This window comes from Cyrtonyx montezumae, unplaced genomic scaffold (genome assembly GCF_038088225.1).
Source record: "Cyrtonyx montezumae isolate F1298 unplaced genomic scaffold, pur_monq_1.0 scaffold_3, whole genome shotgun sequence".
Taxonomy (NCBI): domain Eukaryota; kingdom Metazoa; phylum Chordata; class Aves; order Galliformes; family Odontophoridae; genus Cyrtonyx; species Cyrtonyx montezumae.
Window position 1 is genome coordinate 147,584,512 of NW_027072034.1, and position 16,441 is coordinate 147,600,952.

The 16,441-nt window shown below is 36.8% G+C and overlaps 1 protein-coding gene across 1 annotated transcript in view; it reads left to right on the forward strand.

Annotated features, from left to right (window-relative positions):
- COG5 (component of oligomeric golgi complex 5) overlaps positions 1 to 16,441 on the forward strand; it is a 180,017-nt gene that overhangs the window by 103,346 nt on the left and 60,230 nt on the right. The window contains exons 8-10 of the mRNA XM_065743600.1: positions 13,166 to 13,331; positions 15,513 to 15,625; positions 15,726 to 15,803. Coding sequence (XP_065599672.1) covers positions 13,166 to 13,331; positions 15,513 to 15,625; positions 15,726 to 15,803 — 357 coding nt within the window. The remainder of the gene's footprint in view (positions 1 to 13,165; positions 13,332 to 15,512; positions 15,626 to 15,725; positions 15,804 to 16,441) is intronic.

Here is a 16,441-nt window from a genome sequence, read left to right on the forward strand (position 1 = left end):
TCCTACTTTATTACCAAAAAAGGCAAAATTTTGCCAATGTTGTCACTTTTCCATTTCAATAATAGATAATAAAGTTGCACGTGGGAATTTTTGCGTATCTTCAATTTTTTGAGTGTGGGAGGAATACTATTTCAAGCTCTTACTCTGAAGTGCTAAAACATGAAAGACTGTATTATGCAGTTTTTTTCCATGAAAACCAATATTTTTAGCTTATTTCTGATTCATCTGAATCAAAGCTATCAGAGGCACAGAAACAAATGGTCATGTATATGATCTGGATTTCCTTTCTCTGTACACTTTGGAAAGACAAAGTTTTTGTTGCGCCTGCTGAGTAAAGGCAAAAAGCAGGAAAAAATGGGAAATGTATGTTTTTTCTTGTTGCATCTCACCTGAGAATAAATTTACCTTGATATTAGCTATAATTCAGTTTCTGTGGAGGACATATTTTATTAATTTAACAATACTTCCATACTGTCTTGTACAGAATGTTTTGTCAAAAGTTTTTGACAAAGCAAGAAGTGACTAAATTCTCGTACCACACCCAGAGTCTCTTATGGATGTTTTAGGAATTAATAAAATAAATTCTCTGTAAGTAATAATGTCTCAGTATATAACTGATGTGAAGAGAGCTGTAGTCTTCATGCCAGTTTAACATTCAGTTTTATAGCATCTGCATGCCTACAGGTTCCAACTTTGTGCACATGACTTCTACCACTTCTCATTCAGATCGCTGTTCCTCATTCTCCACCCTTATTAATAAAAAAAATGTTTGAGTATAAATCAGTAGTTTAGGAAAGACTGTGACTTGTGAGGTACTTGTCTTTAGCTGTCTGTCTTGTTTTGTTTAGTCCTTGTGTGAACTGCTGCAACTGTGTGCAAGGTTTTAATGGATCACTTCATTGAGAGAGAGTACTAAGCTGTAACAATTTGTCAGATGAGTTCTTTGTATTCAGGAGAAATCAAAAACCATGTTTTTAGATCATGTACATTACTCAAGTTTCAAGCAGAAGGAAAACATGTACAGAGCCTGAAAAGCCTTTTAGCATCTTCCAGAAATCCCCTGTGCCAAGTTTCATATTTACTGTAGGTTGTTTCCAGATGTGCTTAGTAAGACGTTGCTGTTCCCTGGCATTCTGTATTTTCTGTTTCTGATCTGAGAGGTTTGTCTTTCCAGTAAAACTTTACCTGAGTTTGATTCAGATTAAATAAATCCATTATCATGTTGCCAGAACTCCTTTGAGTTGCTGTTATCCTTACAGCATCTTTGCAGTAGAGGTAAAGTAGCAATATTTTTGTTTTGCAATGGAAAATAGAGGTCCAGAGAGATTTATAGTGATTTTAAGTCTTGCCACACGCTTACTGCTTCATTTATTTTTTTCCTGCACTACAGCATTAAAAATAGGGAGGAAGACAGAAAGGTCTATGTACGAAACCCAGCCTTGTAGTCTCATGTTTATATCTCTTACAGAAATTGTTCTCCTGGCATTTCCAAGTTGATACCCATTCTCAGCTTAAGTACCTGAGCCTTTTAGGCATGGGTGGCTGCTTGTTTAACTACACAGATGATAGGAAGGAGAGAAGGAATGAAGGAAGGTGCTTGTGTTTGGTATTTCAGGCTTTAGAGCACGAAGGCATCTGCGTTCAGTGTTATGGGCCTCAGAGTATGGAAGTGCTTGTTTCAGTATTACAGGCCCTGACGCATACCTTCAGGGGGTGGGAGTGAAACCCAATGACATTCCAACCCTGAAGGCCTTTGAGCTTTTTCTCATTTTTACAAAATGCCTTGCGCTACTGCTTTAGCAGGTCCATTTGAGTAGCACGCTGTTCTATGGCTTGTCCTTGTGGCATGTTTGCCATCTTTTACCAGCTTATGGGGTCTTTCCATTTACTTGTACAGGTCAGATAACTCATTTGTACTCATTTGTTTCAGTCTCCTTAAAAAGGATGGTGTGGACCCAAGGTATGCAGGATTTGTGGGTCAAATAGGGGAACAGCTGTAGCCCATGGAGGGCAGCATGTCCTCATCATGTGGGAAGCTGGAATTCAGGTCAGCTGGGGCATGTAGGCCTCAGTGACTTACTGACAGTCACATCACAAACTCCTGAGGCCAAACTCTACTAGTGGATTGTTTTCTTTCCTCCGTAACTTAAAAACAGATTGAAGCCATTAAAAGAACTGCTGTTTCACTGAATTTTCATTAACTGCACTGCCATTACTTCTTACCAGAGAATTAACGTGGTTGAAACTGATTATAAAAATAAGTTTGCCTTCTCTCCAGTGACTTTAAACCTCTGAAGGTGCATGGGAGAGCAAACAGCATCTTTCAACACTACGTTCTTTGCTGCTTGTTCTGGCTATAATACAGAGGCAGTTTATTTAAGCTTTTTTTTTTTTTTTTTTTTTTTAAATCTTCCCTTTCTGCTACTCAAAGCTATTTTTTAAAATAGAAATAGAGAAGGCTGAAGCAATGATTGCTACAGGGAAGCGCTATGGAAACCTGTCACGACAACAGTTTCGAATGAAAGAAGATCTTCAGCATTTAAAAACTAAAAGTATTTGTCAGATGCATAAGAGGCAGAGTTGGAGAGGAAGGAAGTGTACAGGGATGTCTTGAGAAGAAAATACATGTTTTTGCTTTTCACTAGGAGAAAACACATTACTGGGCTTGGCTTTGCATTTTTGTGCCCTGCAACATATTTATGATCTGATTGCTAAAAATGCCCAATTATTGAATCTGTTACAATGCTGTGTTAGCAGTATTGTCCTTTTTGCTTGATTAGATGTATCACTATCAAATCTAACTTGTAAATGTTTCCAGCTGCTTTTTATTTCTTTATCTCAAGAAATCGTGGACAGACACAGTAACACCAAATGCATTTGTTCTTATGCAGAAAAAAATGCAGAAGATAAAAAATGATAATGTATGTGGTACTGCTAGTAATGCTGAGATTGGTGTATTCACTTTCTTCTCCTGTTACATTCACAGTGCCTTTAAAACTTGTTAATCGTATTATCACTATGCTGATCCATAACAGTGTAAAAAACACATATATGAATGTGATTTGAAAAGATAATAGAAATAGTAAATGTTTGGAATGTCAGTGATTAATCACTAAAATAAATACAGTGTCCTAAGGGAAATATAAAAAATGTACAGTGAGAGCAAATACCAAACAATTTCATTTCCTTCCAGTTATTTCAGTTCCTGGATATATTTTGTAATGTTTCTTGGTCACTTTCATTGCTAGTAGAAGTATTGGAAAGCAATATTTAGTAAACAGTAAAGGAAAATTTGAGAGTTATATATATTTAAATACCAGAAATGCTGATTTTCTTAAAAGGGTTGATAAGGAAAAAAGAAAGAATAAAAAGACTTGTTAGTGGAGAAATCATTGTAAACTAGACAGTTCATCTTTTTACAATGTGCAAGTAGGCATTCTTACAAAATTAACAGAGGTTTTATTTCCACATTTTGACTTATTTTGTTACTGCTGGGTTATAAAGCCTTAAAAATAATAGAAGTAGTAATTATCTCTATCTGAGATAACAATTTTTCAGATTTTGATGGATCTGTGCCTTTATTGAAACACATGTACTGAATTCAGAAACAGATAATGGGACTGCATGGACTTTGTTTGCTTTCAGCTGTGATGTAGAAATCTTTATATCACTTTGCCATTGTGCACTTGCCCTATGTAGAGGTAATTTAGGAAGCTTAATGTAATTGATGTCCAACTGTGGGGCAGTATTTTGTAAACTCTTCACAGCTCCCAGCCTGGATAAATGGTTAATCAAAATGGATTGACAGATTATGTGTCTGGGTTTTTTTCTTCTTTTTTTTTTTTTTCCCCTGTAGGTGTTTGTGACTCATAAATGCAGAATTAGACCAAAAATCTGTGACTTGAAAATACTCCATTATCCAGTACTTCACTGTAATTTTCAGTGCTGCACAACAAATAGCTTGCACTTTCCGGTGTTTATTTGTAAGGATTTGTTATTCAGTGGCCATGCTAATACCATCATTTCTGTTCCTGTTTTTATGACAGTGCAAGAAAGTGGTTTATAAATAGTTTCTATAAATGGATATTCCTGAAAATATATCTGATCTGTACAATAGTTCTAACTGTCTTTTATGGTAAATAATAGGTGAAAATTGAGAAGTCATTAATGTTTTATATCCCTTCACTCTGCGATGAATCATCACTTAGCTGTTTGCCAAAATCTTTATGTTCTGTTTAGTGACAGTTTTATAAGAGAATCAACTGGGTGATTTTTAAATTCACTAGCGGTCCTTTTTTTTCCCCTGAAGGTTCATCTTGATTGATGTGGCCAATTGCCAACAAAATGTTAAAACTTTATCTTCCACTGTTGATGACATTTTAAATACACATTAACTTAGAGCTTGATAATGCTTTTCAAAGAATATGGGTAGCTCTGCTGGTTTTACATGTCTACTGGAATTAGTTGCTGTGCATTGTGTGGGCTAGGAAAAAATTACCTTGCATTTTAGATCTTCCCATTGAGACTAGTTATTGTGAAATGTGAAACACTTAGTTTGGTTTCATACCAATTAGTAATTGTCATCCATGATCGCTAAAAAATTATTCCGCATAGAATATCAGTCATGAAAACACAAGAATGTTTAATAACATTGAGTTCAGATTTCTTCTCAGAGTGAAAGGATTTTAAATTAGAGGCTGCTGCACAGTCGTCTGTGTTCTGGTTGTCCATCTGTTTAGGTGATTTCTGTGGACTGGAAGTATGTCAACCGTTACATCTGGGTCAGCTCTGACCACCTTGCTAAACTGAGACTGTGATGAGGCTAGCTAATATGTAGGACAGGAGAGTATCTGATTCTAATGCTTTTTAGGATAATTAATGCAAATATGGTAATTGATTCAGCCATTTATATGCAGAGAGGCATGGGCCACTGTTATGAGCAGCTCAACTGTGAAAGGCTTTGTAAATAAAATATGCTCTAAGGGGAGGATGGAGGAGACTGAGGACAATATGTGTAAGTATGGGAACTGATTAGTTTAGGAGCTGAAGGTAGCTGCCAAGAAAGATATGAATGGAAGGGGCTGTTTTAAGAACAAGACTACGGGAGAGTTGGAGGATGAAATGGGAAATGGCTAAGGCAGAGCTGCAAAATGAGGAAGTGCTGTTCCTGCTGTTCCAAATAAGAAAGACAAGCGAGATCTCACTGAAAATGTTGAGGTAAGGTTGAAATGAGAACTGTAGAGACCCTTCTTTGTCACAGACTTTGCACTGTTTTAATTACAGGGGTCTAGTCTTTATGGGACAAATTTAATCATCATTGAAATAAAGCATTCTTCCTCCAAATACATTCAAGTGTTTTGTACTAGTTTGAATGAAGTGATTTCTGTTAGGTTGAAGTGCTCATAGGTAAACAGTGGGTATGAAATGCTGCTAGAAGAGTCTGACCCTGGCTTTGGTTGAGTCTCCATATAATCCATCCCAGTCTATTTAATTGGTACTTTAATGTGTCTGTCTCCCTTCAAAACTAAGGCTACACCAAGGTTTTTTCTCTCCAGATAAGATAGTATGTTATTGTTAAATGCCTTTTCCAGACTGTAATTCTATTTGTGGTTTGCACTGTTGACTGTTGATTGTTAACAGGTTCAGAAATAATGCAATTAGGTGATCCAAGAAGAACGTCTGAGGTATTAATAAGCCACATCTGCATAGAGCAGAGTGAAAAATCTGATTGAAAAGCCATGATACTCATCTAAACAAGATAATATAATTCATTTTGCCTTTTTTCTCAGGTTGAGAACCTGTTCTTTGTCTCGATCTCCTCTGAAAAATGAGTGTTCCATTGTGTTATCAATCTGCTATTCAAAGCCACATGAAATTCTACATAATTGTACATTTGGAGGTGTTCTTCTGATTTCAAAATATTTAAATTGTTGGGTTATTTTGAAATGGCATGCAGAACTGGAAAGTATGTTGCATCAGAAAGCAGAAGTCTTATATCAAAGTGCTGCAGTTCCTGGGTGATGAATAACTTTCTCTGTGTGGATCAAGTCAGGCACCTAATTGTTTATTCTTCTCCCCTTTCATCTCCCTTCTTTTGTGCAGCAAGTATTGTACCCAGTTAAACATGCAAATAATAACTGAAAATAGCTTGAAATAAAATAACTTTCTGAAATTTGTTACTTGGACGTCTTTGACAGCACTTTAGAGCTGTTAGCAGTGTGTAACACTGATTCTAGAAATGAGCTGCTGTCCCTTCTGTAGATAATTACTATCTTGTTGCAAAGACTCACAGAGGAACAAGAAAACCCAGATGGGTTTTGGTAGGTATTTAAATAATTTCGAACATACAATTTAAAGGATGTTTTGTCTGGAGTTTTTTGTAAACAGAGAAAAACAAACTATAGCTCTCTGTAGTGCTCATTCCTGATCACAACTGCTAAGATTGAACTAGGAGTAAAACCTACGATTTCTGTTGCTTGTAATGGCTTTGCTCAACTGGTTAGCAGAATGAGCACATGCACAATGATATTCTGGGATGAGAGAAAACATCTGGTCACAACCTGCTGTCCATAGATCAGAAGTACTAACGAGATTTTGTGTCCTTATATTTCTGTGCTTCAGTTATGGACTTGAGTCAGCAGGTGTAACTTGAAGCTGCATGAGAACAGGAGAGGTGCTTACTCCCTAATCCTTATCAGAAAGCAGTAACTGGGCTTTCTGTAGTGGAGCCTCATTTTCAGCTTAAAGTGAAAAGTACTGCTGAAAACTGCTCCTAGGCCTACTGCTTCTTTAATGTAGGGATTGGCCAAGTTGTATAAGGTGTGAGATGCATTTCAAGAAGTTTGATTTGGCCCACATACTCCCCTGCTCTTACAGACTTTTAGATTTATCATTTTATATGTTTCTTATTCGGAATTTATACATTTTCTAAACTCAGATTTAGCATTGTAGGATAAATGTTTTAATTGTAATGGTCTTCTTGCTCTAGCTCATCTGTCCTCAGAGGTGCCAGATACTTTCTCTCAAATTGCTGTCACGTTGATAGCCTAAGGCATGGTAAACTTTGGAATAGTGCTTGATGTTTCATGAGATAATTCTTTACGACAGTTCCTGATGCCTTTCTGTTCCATTAGCTCCTAGCCATCTGTTGCTTTGATTACACTATTATTGAGAATAAGTGTTTTGGCAAGCTATTTAGCTGTGTTGAAAAATCTTGTTTCTTTGCTTTCTAGTATTTTATTGCTGCTGGGTTTTTTTTTGTTTTTTGTTTTTTGTTTCTCTTTCTTTTCTCAACTGTTGCCATGCAGTGCTTCTTGTTATTCCCTTCTTGTTACTCTAAGAAACAAAAACCTGGCCTAGCTGACCGAAACAGTCAGGTTTCTAGCTGTTTTCCTCATGAAAGTAGAAGTCCTTCTACACCGGGAAATTGTGTATTCCAAACATGGGCTGACAGAAGGTAGACATTATAACCTAGCTATATTTAAATGTTTACCTCTGGGATTTTTGCCTCTTAAGGCTTAAAATATGCTTTCTTATTTAGAGTTTAACCAACTTGTTATGTCAGCATTGCCTTCCGAAGAAAAATATAACATCTTAACCTCATGCTTCCTCTGAGCACTGCAAAGGTCAAAACCAGAAGAACTGGAAGATCATTAGAAAAAGCGCTGTATTTGACTTTACATTGTCAATTTAACCTTTTCATGTATTGCCTAGATTTTAAAGATAAACAGAGAAAAAGACAGATGGGATGATAATGATCAAAGAGATTATGCTTTCCAAAGTAGGTTCATTTTTAGGAGTTGTGATATACTAATTAATTTTTTTAAGGCTTGGACTTTTGGAAATGAAATAAAATACTGTTTTTAGAATACCATAGAATTCATTGGCATTTAAATTCTACTTTTAGTTTTTTGTTATTTTTTTCATGCAATTAAAAAAAAACCAAAGTGGTACTGCAGAGCAAGAATTCCAGTAAGTCTTAGTAAGCTATTAACTCTGTTCAGTAGGTTCATAAGTTCATAAGTTCATAAGGTTGGAAAGGACCTATAAGATGGCCTTGGTTTCCTTCACTTCTTACCTGTCTGAGTTCTTTAAATTGAGCTGCAGTTTCTGATTAATTTCTTACTTCTTTCACACTTGGTGTCAGTAAGAGCCTACCAAGTTCTACTTGTAATTGATAACAGCAAGTGCTTACAAAACCTTCCTCAATCACTTCACCTTCAAGTAGTAGTTCTTGTCGTTTGGGATACAAACACTTATCAATGAAAAACTTGCTTGAAGGAGGCAGTGAGATGTAGCGTAGCAAGAGCTGAGAAGGAGAAAATCGTGTAAATAGAGAGCTGACCAGGGATTTTTGTTCTCATAAAGAAAGCCAGACCAACCAGTTATCAGAATATGGGCACGTGCATTTGCAACGTATATAAAAGCGTTGCAGAAGGTATGAAGAATGCTTTTTCAGGTTGTTGAAGTTACCTCCTACAGCTATGCTGTGCTGGAAATGTAAAAGCTGTCTCATAGAAACAAAAGCAGCCATGTGAAATACATGTAGCAAAGTAACTGAAATAGTTTGCAATATAGCAAATCTACTATCAAATAAAGTTATTTAATACTAAGTGCTAGTCATAGTTACTCTGTCATTATGGAAGCTGAAGTAGTTTTTTTTAAATTGTATTTATTCCTTTAGAACTTCAATTATATTTTGTATTCCCAATCAATGAATGTTTATAAGCTTGAAGATCTGGTTATTTCAGTGTGTGCTTTATTCTTCTCTTAATGTATGTTTATGCGTTATTTTTTTTGAGGGCCTGGGAGTGTTGTGTTTTTGTTCAAAATATTACTAATGGTGGTTCCTGCTTGCTATAGTGTCAGACCACTCTATTGAAGTGATACAAGGAATACATGGACTTATCAGTAATTATGACTCCTCCTTTAGCTAAGCAAACTATGTAACTGTTTTTGTATTATGTTATGCATTCATTTTATGGTAAAAGCTTTACCATAAAAGACGTGGCACGTTGAAATCACAGTTGTTCTGTAATATCTACGTATATTTTTGTATATAGACTAAGTGAGGGACTGGTCAGAGCTGGACTTCCCTGTATATGGTGCTTCTGTACAGTTGTGCTGGGGAGAGTTTCCTCCATTAGCCCTCCATTCTGATTATGTGGTATTGGCACTTCTCAAATTTAACTACAGGACTGTTATTTACCTAACACTCATTCTTCATGAAGTTTTAATCGTTGCATGTAGTATATGACCAGGTATATTTTAGGAAATTCATTTATGAATGTTGATAGTTCACATAGGTAAAAACCTTGCAGCTTTGGGTCATATGGACAGATTTGTACTGTGTGAAGAAACAGATGCTGAGTTCTCTGGGTCTGCACTGTCTGGAGAAGACTGGGACACATGGTGAATCCCATGCCCTGAGAAGATAGAGTGTTGGTTTGGAAGCTTTAGGCACTTGAGCTAATTAATTTTGCCTGTCATCTAGGATTCTTATTTTAAGTTCATCCTTATGTTAGGGATCTTCTTGTCTTCAGATTAGCTTGGTGTCATCACCATAATTCTTTGTGAGGAGCAGGCTTGCTCATCCAAACTGCTTTTCTAAAAATGAAAAAGAAAATTGCTTTTTATTTAGCCATGCTTTCAGAAAATTGTTCAGCTAATACTAATGGCAATGACAAGATAAAAACCTATGATGGTGGAAGTTATAAAATAGTCAATTGCATTGTTGATAGACTAACAAAAAAAGACTTGGTTGCATCATAGAAGGTATTTATGAATTAGAAATTTGGTAGGTATTTATTTATGTTAAGTCTGTAATGACTTTTTTTCTATCTAGTCTTCACAGGATTATCATCTCTCTGGGAAAGGAAGTAACCAAGTAAGGTTGTACTCCTCAGAATGACTATAAGTGTCATCTTGGACCAGGCAGGATCTTGAGGTTATTGTGTCTAGCTGGCTTCTCTTGAAAATAACTGCATGATAAGATTGTGAAAGAAAGAAGCATTCATACTAAGTGACTACAGAACTATTCCATATCACATCTTCTATCCCTGTCTGTGATGTTCTACGGAACCAAGTGGGATGGAATAAAATCGATCTAAAATAATTTTGCTAAAATTAACAGTTTTGAGTGATTGAGAGAAGGAGCATTTGGTATGAAGGTATCATCTTGTTGTATTCCTGGTGGTAGTGGATATCTTTATGTTCGAGAAAGATTGTGACATGATTCTCAAAAACGTTTAGCTTTAAGCTTCCTTGAGTAGAGGAAAAATATTAGAGGCAATTTCTTATAAAGAAAGTGTGTTGGTAGTGGCAAATTCTGCAATACTGGTTATCCAATTTTTTTCCAGTGTTTATTAATGGTAAACAGTCTAATTTTGAGGTGTGTATGCAATCTCAAATGCATAACTGTTTTCTTCTTGCTTTCCAATGTTTTATTTCTACATAATACAATTGTTCCCAAGAGATGCTCCATTTTTTTTTAACATATTGTTTAAATCTAGAAACTATCTGTGCATAGCAAAGGCAATTCTCTTGGGGCCAGTGCTGAACCAACAGTGGACTTCATATTGCCTGTCATGGGCAAATGAAACAGACATTTTTGTGGTGAGAAAAATGTTGTATATGCTTATAGTATATTATCAGGGCTTTTAAGTATCTCTAATCCCTGTTACACAGGACAAATACATGAACTAGAATCACTCTGTCAGCAGCCATTCCACAATTTGAAGGAAGAAGTAATAGGACATCTGCGTAATCCTTGTTTTTCCATTTGCTTCTAAATTTCAAAGATACTTGAAGTGCATAGCAGGTTTCCATGAGTGTGTTTGGGTTATTTCCTAACTGTTCTAACTTCAGAGTGAATTGTTTGACATCCTTTGTCTAAAACCAGGTCTTTTGAAACAGACCCTGTGCTCTGTGACAACACATTTTTATCTCGACCTGTAGAATGGTTAGTTTGCTAATCTGTGGGAGTAATGAGGATCACAGGATTTTTGTATGTATTGCCTAATTATCAGGAAAGTATCTGACCGTAGGTTATTTGAAGCTGGATAGACAGTGCTGTGTTTGCCTCTTGATGCTATTCTATTTTTTGTCAGTTAATATATGAGCATTTACTGATGTCTGACTGTTAGTGTTGCATTAAGGTGGTATTGATTTTTCTTTAATGATTTTGTCTGGATTTAAAAGTATGTAAGTAGTCTGTAGAAATCAGAACAATTTCAGACATAAATGGGATGTGTCTTTTCTTGCTTTCTTTCCTTTCAGTTTCATTCTTCTTTTTTCCTTTTCATTCTATTTCCCTTTCACTTCCCATTTATATTTTCTTTCTCTTGTTCATTCTATCCCCAGATTCCCTCCTTGCATTATACTATTCTTCATTTTCTGATGTCTCATTAATCTTCCAGTCTTTATGGCTTACTTTTCCACCTCCACAAGCACACCCACAGGATGCTTAGAAATTTTACAGCATACCCAGTTGTCAGAAAACTAAACCTACAAGTTCCAGACCCATAATACTATGGTTGTTAACACCCACACTGTTTGGAAAAAGAAACTGGTACAGTTAGTGTAAGGTCTGCAAACCATATTGCATGCCTAATATTACATTGCTTTGCACTAAACATGGGAGCTCCTCATTGGGATTCAGCAAGGAGATGGGATGTAGCTTGTTTGCTTTAACTGTGGTTTTGATCTTCATAGTTATTCAGAAAACCTAAAAAGAATCTCGTGTGGGTTTATAGCACTGTCACCTGTGAAACAATAGATTTGGGGAAAATAAACTATTCATTATTAGATTAGGAAACTTGTTGCAGTAAGTGAATGTACCAGCAAATCCTCAGTGGAACAGCTGTATCAGAGCTTTACTTGTGTGGCATCAGGGCAGGTTCCCACACTTGGGAGTTAGATGAGCACATTCACTTTCTTTTGCTCAAAAGTGTCTGACTGAAGAACACTGTCACCTGGGGAAGGTGAAGCAAAGATGCATGGGTCTTGCAATAGAGACTTCTTTCATGTGAAGTCAGCAGCTGCTATTGCTGCACCTAGAAGCAGGAGCAGCATGATGGCATGGAACCTCAATGCTAGAGCAAAGACAGAGTGGGGTTTCTAGTGGGATGTGCCTGTGGTCTCAGGTGCTTCTGTCCAGTCTGGGTGCTAGGATTTCTGCCAGACCACGTTCTTACTGGCAGGGGTCTCCAAGAAAGGTGACAAAAGGTTGCATCTCTGATATATGAATGATCAGCTGATCTCCCTCTCCACTAAATCCCTATGAATGCTAAAACATAAAGGAGTAGTCAGTGTCTAGATGACAGTGCTTTGTTCCCAAAGGCAACAATTTGAGGCTATTCTATTTCTGAACAACACCTGTGCCAATGTGTAGTGTTACTCAGTGGAATTTAATCTTATTGAAAGATCTCTTGAACAATGGACCTGAAAAGTTTTTGGATATTTTTTATTCTCTTGTATTTTGGGAAAGCTTGCAATGCATATCTTTTTTTATTATTATTATTTTTTATTTTTTTATTTTTTGCCTGGCTTTGGAAATAATCACTGTGTTGCTTTGTATTCTTAATTCTGCTTTGAGGAATATAGGAATGTGACATTTAATATCAGCATTAGAACTGGAAATGTAGAAATACAAGCTTTAATTCTGTGTCAGTCAGTTGTAGGGGATTGACCTGCTTGCCTCTGCCTGTCCTCAGTCAGTATGTTTTTTTAAAGTCTGTATGAGATTTAACCAACTGTTTGGTACTTAAATGACAGTACTGTAACAAATAATGTATGTTAAGACAATATTACTAGTTACACCATAGCTGATTATAGCTGTACTGTAACTAACCTAGGAATTATTGAATCAATCACTGGAAACCCACCTCAGGATATATTGTCAACTGTGCTTCCAGTTTCATTTTTTATGTTTTTCTTGTTCAGATGCTGCCAAAGGAAGCAAAGCTAGGCAATGCTAAGCAGTCAAAGGAAATCATCCTTAACCCTGTGGTCTGTTATGCATACAGTTTATTTAATGTTAAATGGAATGGATTAGCAGTCAACTTTAAGATTAAATTGTCCTCTAAAACGATTTGTTGATCATAGGTGAAAAAATCCATATTGCAGTTAAAGGTATTTGACATTTTTGAAAATCTTCTTTTTCTAGAGTCCTACTCAAGTCGGGACTGCTCTTCAGGTTTTTTATAACCTTGGAACTCTGAAGGATACCATTGCTAATGTGGTGGATGGATACTGTGCAGTCCTGGAGGAGAACATAAAAAATGCTTTGGATATCAAAATACTGACCCAATCATCTCAAACTGTTACAAGAGGTATGATATTTGTTTTACAGAGAATTATACCTGACTTTTTTTAACAGAAACAGATACTTTATCAAACAGAAGGAACTCACATCCAAACCTGTCATAGGAATGTTTCCCTCCTGTCTTTAACCAGTAGCTGTGTCTCAGAAATCATCTAATACAAAACTCAAATTGAGTCTGTCTATTGTTATTGTGCTCAGAAGTTTTCCTTTATTTTTCCCCCTCATTTTCTTCACTTGCCCAGGAAATTGTCCTCATTAAATTACAACTTTTCAGCGTTACCTTAGGAGGTAGTCATGGAAAGATGACTCCAAATGCTACATTCTTTGTGTTGGTGTAAGTATGGGTAGAGATTGTTTGCAAGCAGTGGAACAAATGTGAAACTACGTTATGATGCATTTGTCAGATGGAATTTGTTTCAAAGCAGTATTTTTAACATGAGACAGTGTTGCACAGTTCCTACACATAGTTTCTACATGTTAGTTAAGATACCAAAGAATACTGAGGAGCTGTGGGGGGGCAAATTTGAACATTGGCATCATCGCTGCATCACAAAATCATGTAATAGATGAGGTTGGCAGGGACCTCTGGGTCCAACTCTTTTTAGCCCTCTGCTCAAGCAGGGACATGCAGAACACATCCAAGTGGCTTTTGAAGATCTCCATCGAGGAGACTCCACAACCTCTCACAACCCTATGCCAGTGTTCCATTACCTCCACAGTAAAGAAGTGCTTCCTCATGTTCAGACAGAAACTCTTATGTTCCACTTTGTGCCTTTTGCCTCTTGTTCTGGGACTGGGAACTTCTAAAAAGAGCCTGACTCCATCTTCATTACAAGTATTAGTAGGCATTGATGAGATCCCCTCTGAGCATCCTCTTCTCTGGACTGTAGAGCCAGCTGTAGAACCCAGCTATCTCTCAGCTTCTCCTCATAGGAGAAGTACTTCAGTCCCTTAATCTTCTTGGCTCTTTCCAGTATGTCCATGTCGCTCTTGTCCTTGGGAGCCCAGAACTAGACACAGTACTCCAAATGAGTACTCCAAGGCTGAGTACACGGGAAGGATCAGCTCTCTTGACCTAATGGCAGTACTTCTCCTCAGGCAGTCAGGTATACTGTAAACATTCTTTGTGGCAAGGGCACATTTCTGGCTCATGTTCAACTCGGTGTCAGTCAGTATCTTTAGCTTCTGTTCTGCAGAGCTGCTTTCCAGCTGGATGACCTGGCCCAGTGGTGTTCAGGTTTGTTTCTCAGAAGCAGTGCTCTCTGAAAAGTCATCTACTCCAGCCAGTTTTGTGTCAGCTCTGCATTTATTGTTCTATCCCATTGTCCAGATCATTTAAGAAGATGTTAAACAGGGCTGAACCCAGTATTTACCGCTGGGGTGCTCTGCTCATTACTGGACTCCAACTAGACTTGCTCCACTTACTACCATCCTCTCAGCCTGTTCATTCAGCAGGCTTTTGATCCACCTCAGTGACTACTCAACCAACCTATACTAATGCAGGCTGTCTATCAAGATCTTGTGGGGGACAATGTCAGAAGTCTTACTGAAGTCTAGATAGACAATATCCGCTGCTCCCCTTTCATCCATCAGATTTTCAGTTTCAGGTTGGTTAGGTATGACTTCTACTTGGTAAAACCATGATAACTACTCCTGATGATTTTCTTCTCTTTCATGTGCTTGGAAATGACCATTAGGATTAGCTGAGGTCAAAAATTAACACTTTAAAAAAAAACTTGCAGCCATTTTGGGGTCTGAAAATAAGATCACTAGCATAATAAAGAAATACAGCCCCCTCAAGGAGAGTGATGGTATAGAAGATGCGTGCTCTTCAACTGGAATATCACTTCTTTCAGTTCACCTATACATTTAAGTCCTGAGCTGAGATGGTTATATTTTGCTATTACATGCTGTGGCATGATCATTGGCATTACCTTAGTGTTTCTGTGAAGATGTGAATCAGTAAAACAGATAATAGTGATTAACCTCAATTTATCCTTACTGAATTTTAGGATTTAGATGACTAAGAAGTCAAAACATCTGAAGCCATTCGCTTTGCTTTGGTTCAAAGCTAATTTAGGCAGCTTTGATCTTTTTCTAAGGGAAATTTCTTATGTCAGTCTATGTAATTTATATTTCACATGTGAAATCTGAACTGTGCTATTATATGTTTTTAAAATATATGTAGGTGGCCCTGGTAGAGCTGCTATGCCAACACCTGGGAACACAGCAGCTTTTCGGGCAGCTCTCTGGACAAACATGGAGAAACTCATGGATCAGATCTGTGCTGCTTGTGGGCAGGTAGGTACACAGCAGCTAATTCCTGATTATCTGTGAGGAAGTTTCACGTATAAGATATTTGAAGATGTCACTTTTCCTCTCAATTAATTATTTCTTACAGGTGCAGCACTTGCAGAAACTATTGACGAAGAAAAGAGATCCTATTTCACATGTCTGTTTCATTGAGGAAATAGTTAAGGTAAAGTCTTAATTTAAATCAATATGTTTTAGTAATTCTTTTAGTGAAATTGCCACGAGGGAATGCTTTTGTTTGAAATTTTAGAGCTTGATAGCAATTCTGTAATTATATTAATGGGAAAGCAGTGGAAGTCAAACTAATGCTGAAAGCTTTATTTATGGTCTTTGAGTTACATTTGTAGGGTAGAAACGTTATTTTTATAATAATTTCTTTTGTTTTCTTTAAAGGGAGCTAGTAAGGCACCACCGTCAGTTTTTATTACTGATCATTAATGTCATTCCATAAAATACCATGTGATTTGAGCAATTAATTAAGTCTGTTAGTTTAGCCTAGGAAAATGTGTCTTCATGTAGCACTTTCAGCCATCTGTTTCTCTACTTCTTGGCAATGTTTTCCTTGAAAAATAATCATGGCTGTTCTTTTTAATACCTATTGCTTTCCATTCAGTTTCATTGTTTTCTGTTCATACGTGGGATAATTTGATTAATGATTTCCTTCAGTGTTAGGAACAGTAGCTAAAGCTTCTGAAGCTCATCTATCTTGGTAGATGAGAAGAAACAAAAACAAAAGATGTGTTTACGCAGACATCTCTTTTTCCATGTATATGGCTGATTTTTAATTTACATGAATTTAATTTT